Genomic DNA, 27,482 nt, shown 5'->3' on the forward strand with positions numbered 1-27,482 from the left:
GTCTCTCTCTCTCTTTCTCTCTACCTCTCTCTCTCTACCTGTCTCTCTCTTTCTCTCTACCTCTCTCTCTCTCTCTCTCTACCTGTCTCTCTCTCTTTCTCTCTACCTGTCTCTCTCTTTCCCTCTACCCATCTCTCTCTCTTTCCCTCTACCCGTCTCTCTCTCTCTCTCTCGCTCTACCCCTCTCTCTATTTCTCTATACCTGTCTCTCTCTCTTTCCCTCTCTCCCTATTGTGTCTGAGCTGGTCCTTTGTGTAAAAACCCATGTACCCAAGCAGTGCAAGGGTTAAAACCATGTGCAAACAGCTACGGAGTGCAACACAAAATTATCTCTACTGAATCACAAAAGAATCATCAAATAAATCTTACCTGGATATTGCATAGTCTACAATGTATCTTAATGAAAGGCTTTGACAGAGAGTGGAACTGCTCTTAGGGTCATACTGATAGATGTGGGATCTTCATTTGAGCCAGTTTGCTACAGCAGGAAAATAAACCTGCAGCAACAGGAACTGTGCATTATTATGTGGATTATAATTCATGGACATTTTTATAGGGATTGATACATTTTTTTGTTTGGGAAAATCAAGTCTGAAATGTCTAAGTGGAAATTACAAACATTAAAAGCCTTCTAAAACTCAAATACACTACAAGTTTGCATTTCCTGCTTTGCAGGATTTTTTTTTTGCAACAAAAGACTGATCAAATGAAGATCCTACATCTGTAGTTTCCCCTAACAAGCCCAACCTCTGTTACCAGAGCACAGGGAGCAAAACAGCCACCCAGAGACAGAGACATCAGAGTGCTGTTCATAAATACCCTCTAACTGGCTGGCTGCTGGTGGGATGCTGCAGGGGGGAGAGGTTTATAGCTAACAGATAGGCTCGAGCTGGGCCACTTAAAGAGCTTTATGACCTATCCCCCCTCCCGCTGATGGCACACTCTCAATACAGCAACAAACACACTGCCTTTTACCACCCACTTCCCTCTTCTCTGGTGGAGAGAGACATTAAAACAAGAAGACAGCAATAGAAGTTAGCTAAAACACTGTCTGCTGAATGATATGCTGGGCTGTGTGTTTATTCTGATGAGCTAAGAGACAGAAACAGAGAGGAGAGAGAGGGTGAGTGAGAGGAGGTGAGAGAGGAGGAGAGAGAGAGAGGAGAGGGAGAAAGGAGGAAAGAGAGAGAGAGAGGAGAGAGAGAGGCGGAGGAGATAGTGTGTGTGTGTGTGTGTGACTAAGGTTGCAAAATTCCAGTGTGTTAGAATGGCAGAGATGTATTGCCTTATCGTGCTCTTATCTTCCATTTTCAGTCATCTGCTGTTGTGTTCCAGTAGCGACCTGCTGAGAGGGACCTGTCAGAGCAGCATCATACCACATCTAACCATTGACATGGAGGAGGGGAAGATAGAACACCATGGAATTGTTCACTGTATCTGCATTTCTGTCCATCTGTCCCTCTCCACCTGTGTGTATGTGTGTGTGGCTGTACATGGATAATTCATCTCATTATGGGAGTTGTAGTGCCCAAGGGGGAATACCCCCCCTGCTTCTCTCTCTCTGTTGTCAGGTTGGCTTTGATGTACCGCTAACAGTAGATGCTTTACCTTCACTCCCTCCTTTATTTTCCTCCATCCTCTCTTCTCTTCTCCTCCCTCTTCTCTTCTCCTCCCTCTTCTCTTCTCCCTCCTCCCTCTTCTCTTCTCCTCCCTCTTCTCTTCTCCTCCCTCTTCTCTTCTCTTCTCCTCCCTCCTCTCTTCTCCTTCCTTCTCCTCTCTTCTCCTTCCCTCATCTCTGCTCCTCCCTCCCTCTTCTTTGCTCCTCCCTCCTATTCTCTTCTCTTGCTCCTCCCTCCTTCTCTTCTCCTCCCTCTGCTCTTCTCCCTCCTCTCTTCTCCTCCCTCCTCTCTTCTCCTCCCTCTTCTCTCCTCCTCCCTCTTCTCTTATCCACCCTCTTCTCTGCTCCTCCCTCCTCCCCCCCTTCTCCTCCCTCTTCTCTTCTCCTCCCTCTTCTCCTCCCTCCTCTCTTCTCCTCCCCTTCTCCTCCCTCCTCTCTTCTCCTCCCTCCTCCCTCCTCTCTTCTCCTCCCTCTTCTCCTCCCTCCTCTCTTCTCCGGCCCTTCTCCTCCCTCCTCTCTTCTCCTCCCTCTTCTCTTCTCCTCTCCTCCCTCCATTAATGACTGATTCACTGGGTCTGACTGACAAACAGTCCTACAATGTCCTAAACGCCACCCTAAGCCACCTAGCCCTGTGACACTGCCCTCACCTCTGCCCTCTGCCCTGCGCCCCCTGACCTCCCTCAGTCCCCTCAATATTCCAGGCCCAGCCCCATCACTCTCACTGGTATAATACTGCTTATGTAAGCCTCTTCTCTTCTGTCCCCCGCTCGTCTGCCCTCCATCCCCACCCGCCGCCTCCATTGTTTCATTGTTTAAGCCTCAGCTCTCTCTGTATGAGTAATAGAGAGGGGGGGGGTGAGAGAGAGAGAGAGAGAGAGAGAGAGAAGGGTTGAGAATGAGTGAGTGAGTGTGAGAGAGCATGAGAGAGAGAGAGAGAGGGAGAGAGAGTGAGAGAGCGTGAGAGAGAGAGAGAGAGGGGTGAGAATGAGTGAGTGAGTGTGAGAGAGTGTGTGAGAGAGAGAGAGAGAGAGAGAGAGAGGGTGAGAATGAGTGAGTGAGTGTGAGAGAGCGTGAGAGAGAGAGGGTGAGAATGAGTGAGTGAAGTTGAGAGAGCGTGAGAGAGAGAGTGAGAATGAGTGAGTGAGTGTGAGAGAGCGTGAGAGAGAGAGAGAGAGAGAGAGAGAGAGAGAGAGAGAGAGAGAGAGGGTGAGAATAAGTGAGTGAGCATGAGAGATCGTGAGAGAGAGAGAGAGAGAGGGAGAGTGAGAGAGAGAGTGAGAGAGAGGTGAGAATGAGTGAGTGAGTGTGAGAGAGCGTGAGAGAGAGAGAGAGAGAGAGAGAGGTGAGAATGAGTGAGTGAGTGTGAGAGAGTGTGAGAGAGAGAGAGAGAGAGAGAGAGAGAGAGAGAGAGGGAGAGTGAGAGTGTGAGAGAGAGAGGATGAGAATGAGTGAGTGAGTGTGAGAGCATGAGAGAGGGAGAGTGAGAATGAGTGAGTGAGTGAGAGAGAGAGAGAGAGGGTGAGAATGAGTGAGTGAGTGTGAGAGAGCGTGAGAGAGAGAGAGGGTGAGAATGAGTGAGTGAGTGTGAGAGCGTGAGAGAGAGAGTGAGTGAGTAAAAGGACAGAGAGAATAGCTTCCCATCTAAACAGATGAGACAGCATATTATCCTCTCTTGTCTTCAAACCCCCCCTTACCTGAGCAGCGGGTGTGTCCGTCGGCGGGCTCGTACCCGGGCAGACAGCCACAGGAGGTAGTGGGCTGGCCCACCCATTGGCCGTCCTCTCCACAAAAGAGTTTAGGTGGGCGTGGCCGGGGCCCCTGCTGGGCAGCGTTGTCCACACACACCCCCTGGGCCTCCTGCACCAGGGTACGGGGCACGGTCTCAGGGAAGGAGGACAGGGAGCTGGCCAGGGCAGGACACTTCTTGAAGAACACCCTGGCAGACAGCAGGGCCATGCAGGCTCCCTGGGCCTGGAAGGCCAGGTAGAAGCCCCTCTTAGACAGAGGCCCCAGTCGCAGCGTCTTCACATTGAACTTACGCTCCCCGCCCTTCCTCAGCAGGAAGTCTGCAGCCACTGTGTCCACCTACAGGATGACAGGAGGGAGAGGCAGGTGGTCAACACAAACACAGGAAGTAATATCTCTACATAGAATTCAACATCCCAAAAGTCTACTTGAAGAGCTCCCATTCCAGTGGGTCCGTGTGTGTTCAGTGTAGGTGTGTGTGTCAGCATGTGTACAGCTGTTCACCGTGATGTAGGGGTTCTCCCCATCGAGGAGGGTTTTGTCGTTGACTGTTGATGTGTGTGTGTGTGTGTACAGTAGCTGTGTACCTTAGTATAGGGGTTCTCCATCCAGGATGGGTGAGTGGGTGTAGCCTCGTCAGAGTCGGCCTGGTAGTAGAAGAGGTTGAAGGTCTCCTTGCAGCTGCGGTGGTGTGTGACTCTGGATGAACACTCGATCATGGTGAAGCGCAGCTCCACGTACACCTGGGACGCTCCCCGACGCTGGATCAGCCCGCTGCGCAGCCAATGGCTGGAGGCGCCATCCATCTGGCAGATCTGATAGGTCCTCACGCTATTGTTCTCTTCGTCCAGACCACTCACCTCCTCCCACTGAGACAAAGGGCGGGAAGTGAGGAGAAGAGATGGTTAGATAGCAATACCATCAATGACACATCATTATATAGTAGGTATGCAGGGTATAAAGAGAGTTCAAAGGTAGGAGGATGGACCCAGGATTGGATGGACCCAGGGTCTACAGAGAGAGAGTGGCTCTCAAGAGAAGACAGGCTATGTGCACACTGCCCACCAAATGAGATGGAAACTGAACTGCACCTTTAACCTCCCGCCAAATGTATGACCAGATTAGAGACACATACAGTTGAAGTCGGAAGTTTACAAACTCGTCGTTAAAACTCGTTTTCCAATCACTCCACAAACTTCTTGTTAACAAACTATAGTTTTGGCTAGTCAGTTAGGACATCTACTTTGTGCATGACACAAGTAATTGTTCCAACAATTGTTTACAGACAGATTATTTCACTTATAATTCACTGTATCACAATTCCAGTGGGTCAGAAGTTTACATACAAAAAATTTACTGTGCCTTTAAACAGCTTGGAAAATTCCAGAAAATGATGTCATGGCTTTAGAAGCTTCTGATAGGCTAATTGACATAATTTGAGTCAATTGGAAGGTAGAGGTTGACCGATTAATCTTAATGGCCCGATTAATTAGGGCCGATTTCAAGTTTTCATAACAATCGGTAATCAGCGTTTTTGGACACCGATCATGGCCGATTACATTGCACTCCACGAGGAGACTGCGTGGCAGGCTGACTACCTGTTATATGAGTGCAGCAAGGAGCCAAGGTAAGTTGCTAGCTAGCATTAAACTTATCTTAAAAAACAATCAATCTTAACATAATCACTAGTTATCTACACATGGTTGATGATATTACTAGTTTATCTAGCTTGTCCTGCATTACATATAATTGATGCGGTGCCTGTTAATTTATCATTGAATCACAGCCTACTTCGCCAAACGGGTGATTTAACAAGCGCATTCGCGAAAAAAAGCACTGTAGTTGCACCAATGTGTACCTAACTATAAACATCAATGCCTTTCTTAAAATCAATACACAATTATATATTTTTAAACCTACATATTTTGTTAATATTGCCTGCTAACATGAATTTCTTTGAACTAGGGAAATTGTGTCACTTCTCTTGCGTTCTGTGCAACAGAGTCAAGGTATATGCAGCAGTTTGGGCCACCTGGCTCATTGCGAACTGTGTTAAGAGTATTTCTTCCTAACAAAGACAGCCAACTTCGCCAAACGGGGGGTGATTTAACAAAAGCGCATTTGCGAAAAAACCACAGTCGTTGCACAAATGTACCTAACCATAAACATCAATGCCTTTCTTAAAATCAACACACAGAAGTATATTTTTTAAAACCTGCATATTTAGTTAAAAGAAATTCAGGTTAGCAGGCAATATTAAACTAGGGAAATTATGTCACTTCTCTTGCGTTCATTGCACGCAGAGCCAGGGTATATGCAACAGTTTGGGCCGCCTGGCTCATTGCGAACTAATTTGCCAGAATTTCAACATAATTATGACACAACATTGAAGGTTGTGCAATGTAACAGGAATATTTAGACTTATGTATGCCACCCGTTAAAATAAAATATGGAACAGTTCCGTATTTCACTGAAAGAATAAACACTTTCTTTTCTAAATGATAGTTTCCGGATTTGACCATATTAATGACCAAAGGCTCATATTTCTGTGTGTTATTATGTTATAATTAAGTCTATCATTTGATATTTGATAGAGCAGTCTGACTGAGCGGTGGTAGGCAGCAGCAGGTTCGTACACATTCATTCAAACAACACGTTACTGCGTTTGCCAGCAGCTCTTCATTGTGCTGTTTATGACTTCAAGCCTATCAACTCCTGAGATTAGGCTGGCAATACTAAAGTACCTATTAGAACATCCAATAGTCAAAGGTATATGAAATACAAATGGTATAGAGAGAAAAAGTCATATAATTCCTATAATAACTACAACCTAAAACTTCTTATCTCGGAATATTGAAGACTCATGTTAAAAGGAACCGCCAGCTTTCATATGTTCTGAGCAAGGAACTTAAACGTTAGCTTTTTTACATGGCACATATTGCTCTTTTACTTTCTTCTCCAACACTTTGTTTATGCATTATTTAAACCAAATTGAACATGTTTCATTATTTATTTGAGACTAAATAGATTTATTGATGTATTATGTTAAGTTCATTGTTCATTCAGTATTGTTGTCATTGTCATTTTCACAAATATATATGTATAAAAATCGGCCAATTAATCGGAATTGGCTTTTTTGGTCCACCAATAATCGGTATCGGTATTGAAAAATCATAATTGGTCGACCCTAATTGGAGGTGTACCTGTGGATGTACTGACATCATGGGTAAATCAAAAGAAATCAGCCAAGACCTCAGAAAAAAAATTGTAGACCTCCACAAGTCTGGTTCATCCTTGGGAGCAATTTCCAAGCACCTGAATGTACCACGTTCATCTGTACATACAATAGTACGCAAGTATAAACACCATGGGACCATGCAGTCGTCATACCGCTCAGAAAGGAGAGGCGTGAAAAGTGCAAATCAACCCCAAAACAACAGCAAAGGACCTTGCGAAGATGCTGGAGGAAACAGGTACAAAAGTATCTATATCCACAGTAAACAGAGTCCTATATCGACATAACCTGAAAGGCCACTCAGCAAGGGAGAAGCCACTGCTCCAAAACCGCCAGAAAAAAGACAGACTACGGTTTTCAACTGGACATGGGGACAAAGATTGTACTTTTTGGAGAAATGTCATCTGGTCTGATGAAATGAAAATAGGACTGTTTGGCCATAATGACCATCGTAATGTTTGGACGAAAAAGGGGGAGGCTTGCCGAAGAACACCATCCCAACCGTGAAGCACGGGGGTGGTAGCATCATGTTGTGGGGGTGCTTTGCTGCAGGAGGGACTGGTGCACTTCACATAATAGATGGCATCACGAGGTAGGAAAATTAGGTGGATATATTGAAGCAACATCTCAAGACATCAGTCAGGAAGTTAAAGCTTGGTTGCAAATGGTTCTTTCAAATGGACAATGACCCCAAGCATACTTCCAAAGTTGTGGCAAAATGGCTTAAGGACAACAAAGTCAAGGTATTGGAGTGGCCATCATAAAGCCCTAACCTCAATCCTATAGAAAATGTGTGGGCAGAACTGAAGAAGCGTGTGCGAGCAAGGAGGCCTACAAACTTGACTCAGTTACACCAGCTCTGTCAGGAGGAATGGGCCAAAATTCACCCAACTTATTGTGGGAAGCTTGTGGAAGGCTACCTGAAACGTTTGACCCAAGTTAAACAATTTAAAGGCAATGCTACCAAATACTAATTGAGTGTATGTAAACTTCTGACCCACTGGGAATGTGATGAAAGAAATAAAGCTGAAATAAATCATTCTGTCTACTATTATTCTGACATTTCACATTCTTAAAATAAAGTAGTGATCCTAACTGACCTAAGACAGGGAATTTATACTATCATTAAATGTCAGCAATTGTGAATAACTGAGTTTAAATGTGTTTGGCTAAGGTGTATGTTAACTTCCGACTTCAACTGTATTTTCCTCAGACTACACAGAACCACAAAGAATTCGAAAACAAATAAACTCCCATATCTAGCAGCAAGATTTGTGACCTGTTGCCACAAGAAAAGGGCAACCAGTGAAGAACAAACACCATTGTAAATCCAATCTATATTCATGCTTATTTATTTTCCCTTTTGTACTTGAACTATTTGCACATCATTACAATACTGTATATAGACCTAATATGACTTGAAATGTCTTTATTATTTTGGAACTTTTCAATTGAAATGTCTTTATTATTCTGGAACTTTTCAATTGAAATGTCTTTATTATTCTGGAACTTTTGTGAGTGTAGGAAGAATCTCAACTCGTTTTGCTCTTGTGAATCCTCTGCAGAAGTAGGTAATCGAGGAGGGGAGCATAGCCCTCCGTTCACCTACTAACGAATTGACACTCAACCTTGGTTTCCGGGTCCAGGAGGATCAGAGGAGCTGTGGAGAGGACAGACTTTTTTCCAATTGAGAATCTCCCAGAAAGAAAGTAGAAGATAATGAGAGGATCCATTTGGGGGTCAGTATACACACCTGAGGGTTGTCATGGGAGTAGACGGTCCATCTGAGATCTGACGTCTCTGTCTTAGTGTTCATCAGGACCTCTGTGAAGACAGACATGTAACAACATGCTAAGGACACACACACTTCAACAGTAGACCCAGAGACATTTTAATACAGATATACACACTGGTTGAGGCAGTAGAACTGTGTCATGTATAAATCAAGTAGCTCTAGCTATACCCACTGCTTCAATGTAACGGGGGGTTGATGATACGTCACTACTGAGAGGGACATTAGACAGTGAAAAACAGAGTTCTGTGCCAAATAGACCCTGTTCTTTCCCCCCTCCCTCCCTCCCTCCCTCCCTCCCTCCCTCCCGCTCCTCCATGTCTGTGGTCAGTATCATACAGGTCTGGCTTAATACCTCCCCCTTGTTTCTAGATTAAAAATAACCTGCTGAGAAACCTCTCTGTCCTCAGGGGGAGAGGAGGACATTGGGACTAGCTGTGGGAACAAGGGGATATTCCAATTGCACATACACAACCCAACAGACACACACACAACACTCAAGCTCACTCTCATGTATTCACAGAGCACACACAAACACGCTTGTATAGCGCCTACACCTACTGAACAACATGCACACCCCTCCAGCCGTGAGCTGTGATTAAAAATGCAATGATTTTGTGTAATCTCCTGAAGCGTCGGCCGAATACCAGCTCTCTTACAGCCAGAACATTTCTGCTATGATTGAGTAATTCAATACGGATTGAGAACGTAAGAGGAACAATGCAGAAATATCACAGGCAAGCGGAACTGAAATGATTTCCTTTCCTGTGAAAATGTCTCTTCTCCCAGCTGTCCCTCAGTAGACTGGCTCGTTCCTGTATTGTAGGTTGACCATTAGTTATTGATGGGATGAGGTTTCCTTCCATCTGAAGCCCAGTGGTGTGTTTTTAAAACCGTGTCCTGTTTGTCCATCCCTAAGGGGTTTCCCTGCAGGGGTCCTTCTCAGGGGTCAGGCTGTCTGCAGGTAAGCCAGTCACATGACCATCCCCAGCCGTGCCCACATCGTCTCCCCACTACCAGGCTTCCTTTGATCTATGATTACACCTCCTCAGAGCACCGTGCACAAATACCAACATCTCTCTTTATCTCTTCAATTCCTTCCTTCCTCTCTCTCACCCCACCCTGCCTTTGTCTCAAAAGGGAATTACTTTTATCTATCTTGGTACACTCTCTGGCACAGTCTGCTTTTGGAAAGATAGAATGAAAGGTTTCTATCACGTGTGTGTCTCTGGGTGAGCTGTCTTTAGAACAGAGCAGAATCATGCCATCAATAATTCCAATTTGATAAGAATCCTGCAGGTTTGACAGATTGTCGTTACACTGAGGCTCATTTGATACCTGTGCCTGGCTTTAACAGTCTTCCCTCACTGTCTCTGACAGGCTAAACACTTCCTTCTCTCTCTCTCTCTCTCTCTCTCTCTCTCTCTCTCTCTCTCTCTCCATATCTCTTGTTTTCTCCATTGACAGTCCCTGAGAGCCCTGACATCTCTCTCCCTCTCTTTCTCCCTCCGTCTCTCAACTACACTCTTCTCCCATCCTTCCCTGGGACTAGCAGGCTGCAGAGGGCTGATAACCACAGTCCAACACCCTGAATAAAGAGATGGACACCCGGGAGGCAAGGAGAGTTGAGTTTGGGGGGTGAGGAGATGGAGGAGGATGATGGGTGAGGAGGTAGAGGAGGATGATGGGTGAGGAGGTTGAGGAGGATGAAGGGTTGAGGAGGATGAGGGATGAAGGGTTGAGGAGGATGAGGGCTGAAGGGTTGAGGAGGATGAGAGGTGAAGTTTTGAGGAGAATGAGGGGTGAAGGGTTGAGGAGGATGAGGGGTGAAGGGTTGAGGAGGATGAGGGGTGAAGGGTTGAGGAGGATGAGGGATGATGGGTTGAGAAGGGGGATAAGGGATGATGGGTTGAGGAGGATGAGGGCTGAAGGGTTAAGGAGGATCTGGGATGATGGGTTGAGGAGGATGAGGGGTGAAGGGTTGAGGAGGACGAGGGATGAAGGGTTGAGGAGGATGAGGGATGAAGGGTTGAGGAGGATGAGGGATGAAGGGTTGAGGAGGATGAGGGCTGATGTAGGGAGCGGCAGGGTCGCTCTCAGCTTTAGACAGGAGTGTAAAAAGTGTAACTCCATCCTTGGGGAATGGAGGAATGGGAAGGTATGGTGGTGAGGTGTTTCCCCAGTTTGTGTTCTGCCTCAAGTTCACAGGAAAACAAATTATACAGCGTCTTCATGGTGGTAACTGGTGCACCACTTTAGAATTGAGTCACGTGCGCACCCATATACACACTGTGCCATTCCTCACCTGCTCCTGCTGATGTCCTATGATGATCATTTATAAGGAGCAGCAGAAACAAAGCAGTCACCCCCTCCAGGCACAGCCTGGTACGGCAGCCGGGTGTATGAGGTGTGTGTGTAATCAGTGTTTATCACTGCTCTATCATTATGTTTTATGAGACAGGATGCATGTGTGTGTTTGTCTGAGGGTTTATATATATGCATGTACAGACATGTAAAACTATATGATACAGTACAGCCCATCCAACAGTAAATGGAGGATATCATTGAGATGGGACTGACTGAACATCCTGGGACTGACTGAACACACTGGGACTGACTGAACACACTGGGACTGACTGAACACACTGGGGCTGACTGAACACACTGGGGTTGACTGAACACACTGAACACACTGGGACCGACTGAACACACTGGGACTGACTGAACACACTGGGGCTGACTGAACACACTGGGGCTGACTGAACACACTGGGGCTGACTGAACACACTGGGGCTGACTGAACACACTGGGGCTGACTGAACACGCACACATGCAGACACAGACACAGACACACACACAGACACACACACACACACACCACACTCTTAGAAAAAAGGGTTCCAAAGGGGTTCTTCGGCTGTCCCCATTGGAGAACCCTTGTTGGTTCCAGGTAGAGTCCTCTGTGGGACAGGTTTTACATGGAACCCAAAGGGGTTTTACCTGGAACCAAAAAGGGTTCTTCAAAGGATTCTCCTATGGGGACGACCAAAGAACCCTTTTAGGTTCTAGATAGCACCGTGCAGGGTTGGGATCAATTCAGAATATTGGAATTGACTCCCATCCAACTCATGAGTTGAAATTCAAACTGATTTGGCCACACCTCACAGGATATAGAATTTGAATTTGAGTGACAGGAAGAAGATTTAACTGAGTACAATTCAAATACATTCCAGTCAGTCAAATGACATGAGAGTTGAATTATATCTGACAGGTCACACTTACAGATACCAAACAATATATCACATTTCTCTGGAAACAATGTTCATAAACTCTTTTAACCTTCATGCTTAGAATAGCCAGTTACAGTATATTTCCACCAACCATTTCTTTTGATTGGATTCTTTTTGAAGGCCTTAGAGTCAACTTGAGGGTGAAACTAAATATAATTAAAATTAGACTATTCACATACAGGTTTCATTTTCCTTTATCAGGGAAAACCAATTATTTCAACAATATTTTGTATGCATGTAATTAACAACATGTTTGATGTTTTATGTACAAGATGTATATTTGTATAGACTACACCTAATATAGAATAGAAGAGGCCTTTGAATTTAATTTCATTTAATTTCACTGAATTCAATTATATTTCCTTTCATTCAAATTCGAATTGGAGATGGAGCCGTACCTCATCCTGACCTTCCACCACTCCAGAGAGCAGTAAAGACTCCTGACCTTCCACCACTCCAGAGAGCAGTAAAGACTCCTGACCTTCCACCACTCCAGAGAGCAGTAAAGACTCCGGATCCTCCACCTCCCTAGAGAGCAGTAAAGACTCCTGACCTTCCACCACTCCAGAGATCAGTAAAGACTCCTGACCTTCCACCACTCCAGAGAGCAGTAAAGACTCCGGATCCTCCACCTCCCTAGAGAGCAGTAAAGACTCCTGACCTTCCACCACTCCAGAGATCAGTAAAGACTCCTGACCTTCCACCACTCCAGAGAGCAGTAAAGACTCCTGACCATCCACCACTCCAGAGATCAGTAAAGACTCCTGACCTTCCACCACCCCAGGGAGCAGTAAAGACTCCTGACCGTCCACCACCTCAGGGAGCAGCAAAGACTCCTGACCTTCCACCACCTCAGAGAGCAGTAAAGACTCTTGAACTTCCACCACCTCAGAGAGCAGTAAAGACTCCTGTCCTTCCACCACCTCGGAGAGCAGTAAAGACTCCTGATCCTCCACCTCCCTCGAGAGCAGTAAAGACTCCTGACCTTCCACCACCTCAGAGAGCAGTAAAGACTCCTGTCCTTCCACCACCTCAGAGAGCAGTACAGACTCCTGAACTTCCACCACCTCAGGGAGCAGTAAAGACTCCTGACCTTCCACAACCTCAGGGAGCAGTAAAGACTCCTGACCTTCCACCACCTCAGAGAGCAGTACAGACTCCTGAAATTCCACCTCCCTAGAGAGCAGTAAAGACTCCTGAGCTTCCACCACAGAGAGCAGTAAAGACTCCTGACCTTCCACGACCTCAGAGAGCAGTAAAGACTCCTGACCTTCCACCACCTCAGAGAGCAGTAAAGACTCCTGACCTTCCACCACCTCAGAGAGCAGTAAAGGCTCCTGACCTTCCACCACCTCAGAGAGCAGTAAAGACTTCTGACCTTCCACGACCTCAGAGAGCAGTAAAGACTCCTGACCTTCCACCACCTCAGAGAGCAGTAAAGACTCCTGACCTTCCACCACCTCAGAGAGCAGTAAAGACTCCTGACCTTCCACCACCTCAGAGAGCAGTAAAGACTTCTGACCTTCTACGACCTCAGAGAGCAGTAAAGACTCCTGACCTTCCACCACCTCAGAGAGCAGTAAAGACTTCTGACCTTCTACGACCTCAGAGAGCAGTAAAGACTCCGAACCTTCCGCGACCTCAGAGAGCAGTAAAGACTCTGAACCTTCCACCACCTCAGAGAGCAGTAAAGACTCCGGATCTTCCACGACCTCGGAGAGCAGTAAAGACTCCTGATCCTCCACCACCCTAGAGAGCAGTAAAGACTCCTGACCTTCCACCACCTCAGAGAGCAGTAAAGACTCCTGACCTTCCACCACCTCAGAGAGCAGTAAAGACTTCTGACCTTCTACGACCTCAGAGAGCAGTAAAGACTCCGAACCTTCCGCGACCTCAGAGAGCAGTAAAGACTCTGAACCTTCCACCACCTCAGAGAGCAGTAAAGACTCCGGACCTTCCACGACCTCAGAGAGCAGTAAAGACTCCGGACAGGGCTCTCCCTACTGTAGAAGAACCCTACCATACTACCAGCTCTGTTCCAAAGACTCCAACTCCATCCACTCCACACAGCAGGTGAATAAACCCACGTCTCCAGTCTTTAAATAAGTGACCTTGAATATGATAGCTGCTGCATGACCCAACCTATTCAGAGTTGGAACACAAACCCTCTCCTTAATTACAGACCGACTTCTTCACTTTCCTCTCTACCTCTCTGCTACTTGCCCTTCCACTTTCTCGCTTTTCCTCTCTCTCTCTTTCTCTGGCTGCTCTGGAGTGTCATAAGGAAATGATAGGCCTGTGAGCCTTCGCTCTGCATTGGCTACAATTAGACCCATGCTTTAATTAAGGAAACCCAGAGTGCCAATTACCCCCTACACGCCTACAGAGAGAAGGAGCGAGGAGAGATAGAGAAGAGATAAAGTGGGAAGGTGGCTGAGAAGGAGAGAACAGAGATTCTGGTTAGGGTAGGATGGAAGAACATGCTAAGAGGAGAGGGAAAGAGAAAGTCAGGGGTGGGGAGAAGAGTGCAGGAGTGTTGGACAGCGCTGACCTGGGTTAAGGATGTATGGGAGTGCTGGGAGGGAGAAACAGACAGAAACAGATGAAGGCAGAGAAGGAGAGATGAAAAAAGACTGGTGGAGCTTATCAGGGCATTTGGCCACTAAGACACCACCTTGCAGTCTTCGTGTGTGTGTGTGTGTGTGTGTGTGTGTGTGTGTGTGTGTGTGTGTGTGTGTGTGTGTGTGTGTGTGTGTGTGTGTGTGTGTGTGTGTGTGTGTCTTCAAGCACAAGAGTGTGCGTCATATATCACAATACAGATGTAAGATCTTAATTTGATCACTCTTTTGTTGCTGAGAATTGTCCTTCACAGCAGGAAATGGAAACTTGCAGTGTATTTGAGTTTTTAAAAGGGTTTTAAAGTTTGTAATTTCCACGTAGAAATTTGCCGTAATGAAAAATGTATCAACCCCATCAAATGTCCATTCATTATAATCCACATAGTTATTCACATTTCCTGTTGCTGCAGGATTTTTCTTCTGCTGTAGCAAACTGGCTCAAATTAAGATCCTACATCTGTAGTGTATGTTCAAAACCTGATGTGTGTCTGTTTATGTGTGTTTGACAAAGAGTTGAGCCTGTGAGATTAGGTCTCCCCCTCTCCTATAATCCCACTCCCCTCCTTCCCGTTTCCTGCTTCTCTCCTGGTCTGAAGGAAGCTGAGGAGTGATGGACTGACATCCTCACAGTGCATTCAGCAGGCCGAGTGAGAGGCCCTCTGAGAAAAACATAACACTTCACTCTCTAATCTTATCATAAGATGATAGCGCATGGACCTGTGTGACTGTCTACATGTGTGAGAGAGAGAGAGAGAGAGAGAGAGAGAGAGAGAGAGAGATGTTTTCCTCCTTTATTCCTACTCCAACTCATCTATTCCTCTTCAGGGATGTCAAACAGCCCGGTGGTACTACTGTCCTTGTTCTCTCCTCTCCCAGGACATCACCTGACCCAGTTACTGTAGGGAGCTGGCTACTGGCTACTGGACAGGGTCCATTCTGTGTGGGTGTTCAGCCAGAGTTGAATAACACAGCTGTGAACCAAAATGGCTGACCTTAGCAGTGGGGATTAAGTGTATTAAACCTACCCTACATGTCTGGCATTCATTTGGGCTCAGAAATGTGCAAGTTACAATTGACTCAATGCCTGGAATGGTGGGTAACGTTGTAATATGGTGGCTGAAATGTCTGTGCCACAGCAGAACTTATTCAAGTAGAAACAGCAGAATTTCCACACAACAGACAACAGTTTTAAACATTCATAGACTGTTGTCTGCAGAACGTTGGAAAATATTGAAGGTGCACTATGCAGAAATTGCTCTGCCATTTCCTGGTTGCTAAAATTCGAATAGTTTGCCTTATTTCAGTTTATGTGACAAAACAAGCAAGTATAGTGTAGAGAATCAATGTACCATCTAAACCACTGTTCATTATATTTTGCAAAACCTAAAGTAAAAGACGCAAAACTACATTTATGAATGTGAAGCATAGAAATAGCGCACATAGAACAGATCTACCGCTTCTTAGACTTGCGTTCAATGAGAATAACAGAAGTATAACTCCAATTTCTATGTGAATTTGGTCGGGTCACCCAAAAGGTTACATATTGCAGCTTTAACTCAACATTTATGTCACGTTGCAGTGAGCTAATTGCTGAGATTGTTCAAGAGTTGACAGAAGTAATGTTCTGGGGTTTTTCTTCTCCCTGGTTGGATTTTAGTTCTGTAGCTAATCTCACACCAAAGGGGGGATCTGAAAGAGTCCAGATGACTTCCCACATCTCCCTCCCTGGCTAACAAAAGACACTGAGCTATGGGTGAGATTAAACTTCATAAAAGACCAATTAAGGAGAGCTGGAGTGGAACAAAGAAGCTCCCTCCCTTCCCTAGAGAGAGACACACAGTGGAACAGCTTTCTACATGATCAAGGAGCCTCACCGACTACTGAGAAAGACAGTGGTACAGTTGGCATGGTTTGATAGGCATCGTAACTAAACCAGAGTCACTGTTGATGTTTTGAACAAAGGGTTTAGGATTAAGTCAACCTCAAATCAAAGGGATCCTTGTTTCTCTGTAATTGTTTCTGTTCAACTGATAGGGACTCAATGGTAACAACCATGACAGAGATAACTCATTATGTTTATAAGGGTTTATAACAAGTTTATAAAGAGTAGTTCACGATTATCATGGTGTGTTGAAGGGGACACACAGGATTGTTTCCAAAGTGTGTACAATCTCCATATGCTTTCAGCATGTTGACTGTCGTGTGTTTTAGTGGTTCTTTTCCTTTTTGTGGATCTGTTGTTCAATCTTGACCCATTTCTCCCCCCACCCATCACTCAAGTCTCATCCTTATAAGAAACTCTGTACAGAAAATGGTTTGTATGTATCTCCATGTCAGACCGACTGGGAGATTCTCCAGCACACTAAATACCGAGACATAAACTAAAGAAAAGGTCAGCTCTCGCACACACTTCTACATACGCACTCAAATGTGCTCTGACGCAAAAGTACACACATCGACTGCAGAAATAATATGACCAACATCTACTGTCAGGTTCCACTCGCTAACGTCTGCCATACTAACCATATCAACGTTGGGGTCCTCATTGGTTATAGAGTAATACAAACTGTATTACAACTATATATAGATATTTTCACAAGAGAAAACATGCAGATATACCTCACACACACACACACACGCGCACACACACACACACACACACACGCGCACACACACACACACACACGCACGCACGCGCACACACACGCACGCACACGCACACACACACACACACACACACACACACACACACACACACACACACACACACACACACACACACACACACACACACACACACACACACACAGTGACTAATCCGCAGTGGGAGGTGGACAGCTTGACGCTGGAGGACAGTCAGTCTGAATGGCACAACAGACTCAGGCTAAATAAACCATTCAAAGATCTGCACATCCAAGCCCTGATACAACAGAGTACTTCCATGGGTCTCCTCTTTCATTTGACACCTCCTCCTAGAGCTCAAGATCTTCCTTCCAATGTTCTCTGTTCTTAGAGGCTTAATAAGACAGGGGGGTTTGAAGAGCTAAACACTTTTGGAAGGTTTTTAGGTTCCAAATTGAAATAAGACCTTGTATGAAACCTTGTATGATGATGGATGAAATTACTAGTGTGAACATGTAATGTGTATGCTCTGTGTGTGTGTGAGTGTTTGTATGAATCACAGCACACAGCACACCTCTGTCTCACAGCCAGGTGCAGATCACCTACTGCAGTGGTTCCCAACCAGGGATATTAGGACTTGAGTACTTGAGAAGACTCATGAGACCATAGGCTTACTGGTATAATGTACATGAGTGGGTACTTCAGGGGTACTCCGGGCAGAGCAAAATTAAATTGGTGGTACAGTAACTGGAAAAGGTTGGGAACCTACTGCACACACACATTAAAACACACACACACCCTCTCACTTTTTGTCAGCCCATTTCTAATTTCTACTTGACATGATAACAGTCTCTCCTCGACACCCTCTGACAGAAATGACCCTCTCCATAAGAGTCATTCTCTTGCTCTGTCCTATTTGATAGGCTGTGGCCTCATTCCCTCTCCTCTGTGTGCTCCCTCTCACAGTGAGTGGCATGTGGGTGGAGGAGCAGGGGAGAGCACTAGGGTCGCCTGCCTCGCCCCATGCCAGCCTGTCAGCGTGTCACTGACATTGATGCATGGCTTGGAGGGGTGGTGGTGGTGGGCTGGGTGGCTGTTTCATTCCCATCATCAACCCGACTGCCGTCCACCAGACTGCCGTCCACCAGACTGCCGTCCACCAGACTACCGTCCACCAGACTGCCGTCCACCAGACTACCGTCCACCAGACTACCGTCCACCAGACTACCTTCCACCAGACTACCTTCCACCAGACTGCCGTCCACCAGACTGCCGTCCACCAGACTACCGTCCACCAGACTACCGTCCACCAGACTACCTTCCACCAGACTACCGTCCACCAGACTACCTTCCACCAGACTGCCGTCCACCAGACTGCCTTCCACCAGACTGCCGTCCACCAGACTACCGTCCACCAGACTACCTTCCACCAGACTGCCATCCACCAGACTGCCGTCCACCAGATTGCCGTCCACCAGACTGCCGTCCACCAGACTGCCGTCCACCAGACTGCCGTCCACCAGACTGCCGTCCACCAGACTACCTTCCACCAGACTACCGTCCACCAGACTGCCGTCCACCAGACTGCCTTCCACCAGACTGCCGTCCACCAGACTGCCGTCCACCAGACTACCGTCCACCAGACTACCGTCCACCAGACTACCGTCCACCAGACTACCGTCCACCAGACTGCCTTCCACCAGACTGCCGTCCACCAGACTGCCATCCACCAGACTGCCGTCCACCAGACACATTTCCATGTCTATCACATCTCATTTATGACTAAAATATCATTGATAACCAACCCATACCCACTCAGAAAAATCTGCCTAGGACGAGGCCACAGTCTGCAGAGGCAACTTCATCAGAGAGAGAGAGTGAGAGAGAGAGTGAAGAAACAGAAAAGAGAGAAAGAGAGAGAGAGAGAGAGAGAGAAGAAACAGAAAGAGAGAGAGAGAGAGAGAGAGAGAGTGAAGAAACAGAAAAGAGAGAGAGAGAGAGAGAGAGAGAGTGAAGAAACAGAAGAGAGAGAGAGTGAAGAGAAAGAGAGAGAGAGAGAGAGAGTGAAGAAACAGAGTGAAGAAACAGAAGAGAGAGAGAGAGAGAGAGAGAGAGTGAAGAGAGAGAGAGAGAGAGAGAGAGAGAGAGAGAGAGAGAGAACAAGTGTTTCTGGAGTAGAGGCCGATTGGCCTGTAGATTACAGCTGCGTCACTCGGATGCCTGTTTAACTCTTCAAGGGGCTAATCGTGGGATTAAGCCACAGAGGATGATGTCTGGGGGTGTCAGTGAGGGGGGAGGATTGCTTAAAATGCAAATCCTTTTCTTATAAAAATCGGTTCCATTTAATAGGATTTCTGGGAAGAGATCCGCATTTCCGCGGCAGGGGAGACAGTCGGCAAGTCCTGACTGCACTGACACGCTCACACAGCAGAGAGAGGGGCGATGGAAAGAGTAACAAAATAAAAGAGTGCAGGGGAGGGGCGACGAGGCCCTAACTCTTTCACATAGGGCCTCTTGTATTCTGAATAAAAAACATTCTTTCAGCGTTTGCTGGTTTTAGACACTGAGTTTATGGGCTGTGAAGCAGAATGTCACTCATCGCGGCGCTCTATCCACAGAGAAGGTATGAAGAGAGAGAAAGAGCGAGGGGGTGATGAGAGAAAAGAGGAGGTGGAGGAAAAGCAACAGAGAGGATGGTGTCTTTTTGAGGTTTAGCTCATCATGGAGGCTGATTGTGAAGGCTCACTGGCTCAATGGCTCACTGGGATGGAAGTCTGTTTTTTCTTCAAACTCTTCTCAACAAAGACCACTAAATATCTGTTATACGATATGCGCCGGGATCAACCTTTGTTTAATCATTTACACACACACACGCACGCACACACACACGCACACACACACTAATCTCAGAAGGTTTAGGGCCCTTTTGAGGATTTTACCCTGTGGACCGAATCCAGTGTACCCCACGGACGCCTAGCTTAACTTGGCCAAATGGATAATTACCAGCATTGCCCTTTTTAATACCTTCACAGCCCTGCAGGGACCACATGCATGTAACGCTTAAAAAATGATCACATGCTGTTTGAATATTATTTTATATATATATATATCTTTAACAGTTGTTGGATTCTGGCTTGAAATATACCTATTCATGTTACCATGCTACAACTTATTGATGACTTTACATGTATAAGGAATGTATATGCTGGGGTCAATGAAGGGTGAATAGGAACTCTGTGTATGGAAAGTTATTAAGTAAGACAAGGGAAAGTGACGAAAGGTCATATTCTGTTCAAACATGTTATTGCTGAATATTCATATTTCTAAGGAAAGAGGCCAAGAGCAACAGTCTAGTTTCAGTTGCTGATAGGGCAGGCAAGTTGCTGTGGAACTAGGACAATGAGGGATGTAGAACTCAATCAACTCTAAAGAATGTCAACAGTTGAAGAGAGAAGACACTGCTGGGAGGGGGGCCATACCGAAGACCATCAGACTACAGTCATGTCCCATACACACTCACTTCCATGCCCATGAGGGTCCTGGACAATACCAGTAAGAGGAACCAACTGAGTTTCTGCCTAGCAACAGAGAAGGATTGTTTATCTTAGACATGCAAGGAGAAGACTCCGCCTAGTCCCAAGTGGCGTAGTGGTCTAAGGCACCGCATCTCAGTGCTAGAGGCGTCACTACAGACCCTGGTTTGATTCCAGGCTGTACCACATCCTGCCGTGATTGGAATTCCCATAGGGTGGAGCACAATTGGGTGAGGGTTTGTCCAGGGAAGGCTGTCACTAGTTAAGTAAAGGTTCAAATAAAAAATAGTCGGAAAGTATAAATATGTGTTAGTGTGACTTATAAGTTGTGCTTGCAGCTGAGGCACCCAGTGTGTTGAATAAACTTGGTTTGAGCTTTTTCTAGTCGCCCGTTTCAGTTTTTACCCTGTTTGTTCAAACCCTAACACAGTTAAGGGAAAGAGGTCACATTCAATAGATTAGCCTAACTCCCAGCTCACGGATTCTCTTTCTACTCCTTCTGTTGTGAGTCGAGAAGGAAAGTAGAGAGCAGATGTTAGAGGTGGGTTTTCTACAGTCTAAGCCTAGATCCTCAAAACTCTTCTCAACGGTAAGTGAAGCAAAGCCTACAGAGTATCGTTGTGGGCTAAGATGCAGAGTGAATCGTAATAGTTCAAAAACGTATTGAGGCAGGGAACAACAAGACCTCTAAAATGACCTGAACTGACATTTTTTAAATGAAACATAATCATGAATTGATTGTGGTGTTACTGTGGCTAATTAGTGACCTTGTAGTAGGCATACCAAACTAATCCCTTCAAGTCTACTGTAATGCCATAGCCGTGCTCGGGTGTTATCGATGCCTGTCAAACAGCACCATGTTAATTGTTTGTAGATAGAAGGGACCAGGTGTCTCCATTTCAGCATGCAGTGTGGAACTAATCGGAGCCATGCCGTTCAGGATTGATTGGTAGTGGAACACCACAGAACTGGGCAGGGTGCATATATACAGGCTGTGGACTGGCGGGGTCACCTTTCCAAAACGCACATGCTCCCACACACACAGACAAGCACAAATTCAACAATGTGCACACACACAACCACACACACACATACACACACACACACACACACCTAATTTATTATCACCTCTCTATCTTTAATGAATCCATGTAGGTATGTTGTCTTAGACTGTTTTTAAAAGACATACAAATATATACATACATATTTATATATATATATATACACACACTACTGTTCAAAAGTTTGGGGTTACATAGAAATGTCCTAGTTTTTTAAAGAAAAGCACATTTTTGGTCCATTAAAATAACATTGAATTGATCAGAAATACAGTGTAGACGTTGTTAATGTTGTTAATGACTGTTGTAGCTGGAAACTACTGATTTTTAATGGAATATCTACATAGGCGTACAGAGGCCCATTATCAGCAACCATCACTCCTGTGTTCCAATGGCACGTTGTGTTAGCTAATCCAGGTTTATCGCTTTAAAAGGCTATTTGATCATTAGAAAACCCTTTTGCAATTATGTTAGCACAGCTGAAAACTGTTGTGCTAATTAAAGAAGCAATAAAGCTGGCCTTCTTTAGACTAGATGTTCGATTACACGCTCAAAATGGCCAGAAACAAAGAAGTTTCTTCTGAAACTTGTCAGTCTATTTTTGTTCTGAGAAATGAATGCTATTCCATGCATCCCGGAGTTGCCTCTTCACTGTTGATGTTGGGACTGGTGCTTTGCAGGTACTATTTAATGAAGCTGCCAGTTGAGGAATTGTGAGCCGTCTGTTTCTCAAACTAGACACTCTAATGTACTTGTCCTCTTGCTCAGTTATGCACCGGAGCTTCTCAGTCCTCTTTCTATTCTGGTTAGAGCCAGTTTGATCTGTTCTGTGAAGGGAGTAGTACACAGCATTGTATGAGATCTTCAGTTTCTTGGCAATTTCTCACATGGAATAGCCTTCATTTCTCAGAACAAGACTAGACAGATGTGTTCCAGAAGAAAGTTCTTTGTTTCTGGCCCTTTTGTGTAATCAAACCCACAAATGCTGATGCTTCAGATACTCAACTAGTCTAAAGAAGGCCAGCTTTATTGCTTCTTTAAACAGGACAACAGCTTTCAGCTGTGCTAACATAATTGCAAAAGGGTTTTCTAATGATCAATTAGTCTTTTAAAGTGATAAACTTGGATTAGCTAACACAATGTGCCATTGGAACACAGGGGTGATGGTTTCTGATAATGGGCCTTTGTACGCCATAAGAATTACAGCCCTTTCTAGCTGCAATAGGAATTTACAATGTTAACAATGTCTACAATGTATTTCTGATCAATTTGATGTTCTTTTAATGGACAAAAATTTTGCTTTTCTTTCAAATTCAAGGACATTTCTAAGTGACCCCAAACTTTTGAACGGTAGTGTATATACAGTTGAAGTCAGAAGTTTACATACACCTTAGCCACATATATTTAAACTCAGTTTTTCACAATTTCTGACATTTAATCCTAATAAAAATTACCTGTTTTAGGTCAGTTAGAATCACAACTTTATTTTAAGAACGTGAAATGTCAGAATAGTAGAGAGAATTATTTAGTTCAGCTTTTATTTCTTTCATCACATTCCCAGTGGGTCAGAAGTTTACATTCACTCAATTAGTATTTGGTAGCATTGTCTTTAAATTGTTTAACTTGGGTCAAATGTTTCAGGTAGCCTTCCACAAGCTTCCCACAATAAGTTGTGTGAATTTTGGCCCATTCCTCCTGACAGAGCTGGTGTATCTGAGTCAGGTTTGTAGGCCTCCTTGCTCGCACACGCTTCTTCAGTTCTGCCCACACATTTTCTATAGGATTTAGGTCAGGGATTTGTGTTGGCCACTCCAATACCTTGACTTTGTTGTCCTTCAGCCATTTTGCCACAACTTTGGAAGTATGCTTGGGGTCATTGTCCATTTGAAAGAACCATTTGTGACCAAGCTTTAACTTCCTGACTGATGTCTTGAGATGTTGCTTCAATATATCCACCTAATTTTCCTACCTCGTGATGCCATCTATTATGTGAAGTGCACCAGTCCCTCCTGCAGCAAAGCACCCCCACAACATGATGTTACCACCCCCGTGCTTCACGGTTGGGATGGTGTTCTTCGGCAAGCCTCCCCCTTTTTCCTCCAAACATTACGATGGTCATTATGGCCAAACAGTCCTATTGTCATTTCATCAGACCAGAGGACATTTCTCAAAAAAGTACGATCTTTGTCCCCATGTGCAGTTGAAAACCGTAGTCTGGCTGTTTTCTGGCGGTTTTGGAGCAGTGGCTTCTCCCTTGCTGATCGACCTTTCAGGTTATGTCAATATAGGACTCTGTTTACTGTGGTTATAGATACTTTTGTACCTGTTTTCTCCAGCATCTTCACACGGTCCTTTGCTGTTATTCTGGGATTGATTTGCACTTTTCACACCAAAGTATGTTCATTTCTAGGAGACAGAACGCGTCTCCTTCTTGAGCGGTATGACGGCTGCGTGGTCCCATGGTGTTTATACTTGTGTGCTATTGTTTGTACAGATGAACGTGATATCTTCAGGTGTTTGGAAATTGCTTCCAAGGATGAACCAGTCTTGGCTGATTTCTTTTGATTTTCCCATGATGTCAAGCAAAGAGGCACTAAGTTTGAAGGTAGGCCTTGAAATACATCCACAGGTACACCTCCAATTGACTCAAATGATGTCAATTAGCCTATCAGAAGCTTCTAAAGCCATGACATCATTTTCTGGAATTTTCCAAGCTGTTTAAAGGCACAGTCAACTTAGTGTATGTAAACTTCTGACCCACTAGAATTGTGATACAGTGAATTATAAGTGAAATAATCTGTCTGTAAACAATTGTTGGAACAATGACTTGTGTCATGCACAAAGTAGATGTCCTAACTGACTAGCCAAAACTATAGTTTGTTAACAAGAAATTTGTGGAGTGGTTGAAAAAACAGTTTTAATGACTCCAACCTAAGTGTTTGTAAACTTCTGACTAAAACTGTATATACATAAATATATATTTCCAGTAACAGTCAAAATTTTCAACACATATACATACAACAGATTTTCTTTATTTGTACTATTTTCTACATTGTAGAATAATAGTGAAGACATCAAAACTATGAAATAACACATTGAATAATGTAGTAACCAAAAAAGTGTTAAACAAATCAAAATATGGTTTAGATTTGACATTCTTCAAAGTAGCCACAGTTTGCCTTGATAACTGCTTGCACACATTCTCTCAACCAGCTTCTCCTGGAACGCTTTTCCAACAGTTTTGAAGGAGTTCCCACATATACTGAGCACGTGTTGTCTGCTTTTCCTTCACTCTGCGGTCCAACTCATCCCAAACCATGTCAATTGGGTTGAGGTCGGGTGATTGTGGAGGCCCAGTCATTTGATGCAGCACTCCATTACTAGCCTTTTTGGTCAAATAGCCCTTACACAGCCTGGAGGTGTGTTGGATCATTATCCTGTTGAAAAACAAATAATAGTCCCACTAAGTGCAAACCAGATGTGATCGCGTATCGCTGCAGAATGCTGTGGTAGCCATGCTGGTTAAGTGTGCTTTGAATTCTAAATAAATCACTGACAGTGTCACCAGCAAAGCACCCCCAAACCATCACACCTCCTCCTCCATGCTTCACGGTGGGAACCAGACATGTGGAGATCATCCGTTCACCTACTCTGTGTCTCACAAAGACACTGCGGTTGGAACCAAAAATCTCAAATTTGGACTCATCAGACCAAAGGACAGATTTCCACTGGTTTAATGTCCATTGCTCATGTTTCTTGGCCCAAGCAAGTATATTATTCTTATTGGTGTCCTTTAGTAGTGGTTTCTTTGCAGCAATTCGACCATGAAGGTCTGATTCATGCAGTCACTAAACAGTTGATGTTGAGATGTGAGGTGCATTTCTTAGGGCTGGTAACTCTAATGAACGTATCCTCTGCAGCAGAGGTAACTCTGGGTCTTCCTTTCCTGTGGCGGTCCTCATGAGAGACAGTTTCATCATAGGACTTGATCGTTTTTCGACTATACTTGAATAAACTTTCAAAGTTAATGAAATGTTCCATATTGACTGACCTTCATGACTTAAAGTATGAAGGACTGTCATTTCTCTTTGCTTATTTGAGCTGTTCTTGCCATAATATGGACTTGGTCTTTTACCAACTAGAGCTATCTTTTGTATACCACCCCTACCTTGACACAACACAACTGATTTGCTCAAACTCATTAAGGAAATAAATTCCACAAATTAACTTTTAACAAGGCACACCTGTTAATTGAAATGCAATCCAGGTGACTACCTCATGAAGCTGGTTGAGAGAATGCCAGTGTGCAAATCTGTCATCATGGCAATGGTTGGCTACTTTGAAGAATCTCAAATCTCAAATATATTTAGATTTGTTTAACACTTTTTTGGTTCCTACATTATTCCATTTGTGTTATTTCATAGTTTTGATGTCTTCACTATTATTGTACAATGTAGAAAATAGTACAAATAAAGACAAACCCTTGAATGAGTAGGTGTTCTAAAACTTTTGATTGGTAGTGTGTACTGATATATATATATATAGTAGTATATAAAGTAGTAGTATATAAAGACACGTGCAACAAGTGAATCTTAAATATTGGCGAAGTCTCAGAGTTTAATTGCAATAGTTAGATAGTGGAGGCTTATGATTCTTCATACAAATAAAAATATGACACAGTAAAAACTTAGGAGTGTAGGATTGATTAACCATCATGATGATTTACAACCAGCATGTTACATTGTAACAAGCACGTGCGGCTGTTACAACGTAACAGTGCATTTGTTACAATGTAATATGTGATGCTGTTTCAATGTAACAACAATCTGAAGTTGAAGGAAAAATTGGACTAAATCATATTTTCAATAAGCTATTAGGTGGCCTAATAACGCCACAGTACATGTTTCGCCGACAATAAGCAGTACATGAAGCCTTTTAATTGAGAACGGTGTAGAGGAGGTCATATGAACCAATCCGACCTACCTTCCTCTGCTGTCGACAGAAGCAAACACTCCAGCAGGACCAGCCAAAGTGGGGCAATGCGACTGGATATGAACTCCATAATGGCATCCAGAATATCCGTAATATAAACGAACTCCTTCGGTTGTGTGTGTCAAAAAGGTTAAACTGGTGATTTACTGGCACCGTCAACTGGGCCGTGTACCCATTGGCCGCAACACTGACCACATCTGACACGGACAACAGTTCAAACACCAGTTTCACTGGGGAAGGAGTGGAAAAAAAATGTGTTCACAATATTACAAGGAAAACCTCGCTTTGACTGACTGACGGTGGGAAGTCAATGTCTCATGGAATAAGTCGATACAAATAAAAAAACACCAGTTTTTTAAAAATCTAGAATAGTCAATAAAGTATTAACTTTCATACTAAGAAAAACGTTGCTTTATAGCACTAGAACATATTGCATATAGTGGCTATACAATTATATAGCGGAGTTGTCCTATCATCTTGTCCCATGTCCCCCCTGTCACATTCAAGAAGGGGGACGCATGTAGATAAAACTTATCGTATCATTGGCTGTATTCGTTCCACTCTTTGTCCATGAACCCTCGACGACTACTCCCAAATCTCCTCTCAATTCGATGTCTGCAGTCAAGGCACTTGCAAAAAACTCAATTGTCGAGATGAATGAAAATCATGTTACTGCTGTGTTCTGTTTGTTTCTTTACAAACGACCAGATCCAAAATTGTATTGATATTTCTGTAAATTCCTCCCCAAAAATTAAGTGGATAGCTGGTCGGGAACAACTGCGTGTCTCTGCCCTTGTCTTTAGGCTGTTCCCAATGATGTAGAACGATGTACAAATCACAGAGCTGAAATATTTTTTTTTACGAGAAATCACTCTCAAGAAAAATAAACTAGAAACAAAAAGTTATGCACTTATCCCCGTCCACTCAGTAACCTCTCACTAGGGATATTTCAACACATTCAGAGCCGATTGCACTAAC

The 27,482-nt window shown here is 44.5% G+C and overlaps 1 protein-coding gene across 1 annotated transcript in view; it reads right to left on the reverse strand.

Moving 5' to 3' along the window:
* Positions 1–27,482, reverse strand: part of ephb4a (eph receptor B4a) — an 86,711-nt gene extending 59,229 nt beyond the window's left edge. The window contains 4 exon segments of the mRNA XM_042311271.1: positions 3,313–3,703; positions 3,952–4,233; positions 8,353–8,423; positions 26,496–27,482. Of these exon segments, the coding sequence (XP_042167205.1) occupies positions 3,313–3,703; positions 3,952–4,233; positions 8,353–8,423; positions 26,496–26,574 (823 nt within the window). The 5' untranslated portion in view covers positions 26,575–27,482.

This window comes from Oncorhynchus tshawytscha, linkage group LG33, assembly GCF_018296145.1.
Source record: "Oncorhynchus tshawytscha isolate Ot180627B linkage group LG33, Otsh_v2.0, whole genome shotgun sequence".
Lineage (NCBI taxonomy): Eukaryota > Metazoa > Chordata > Actinopteri > Salmoniformes > Salmonidae > Oncorhynchus > Oncorhynchus tshawytscha.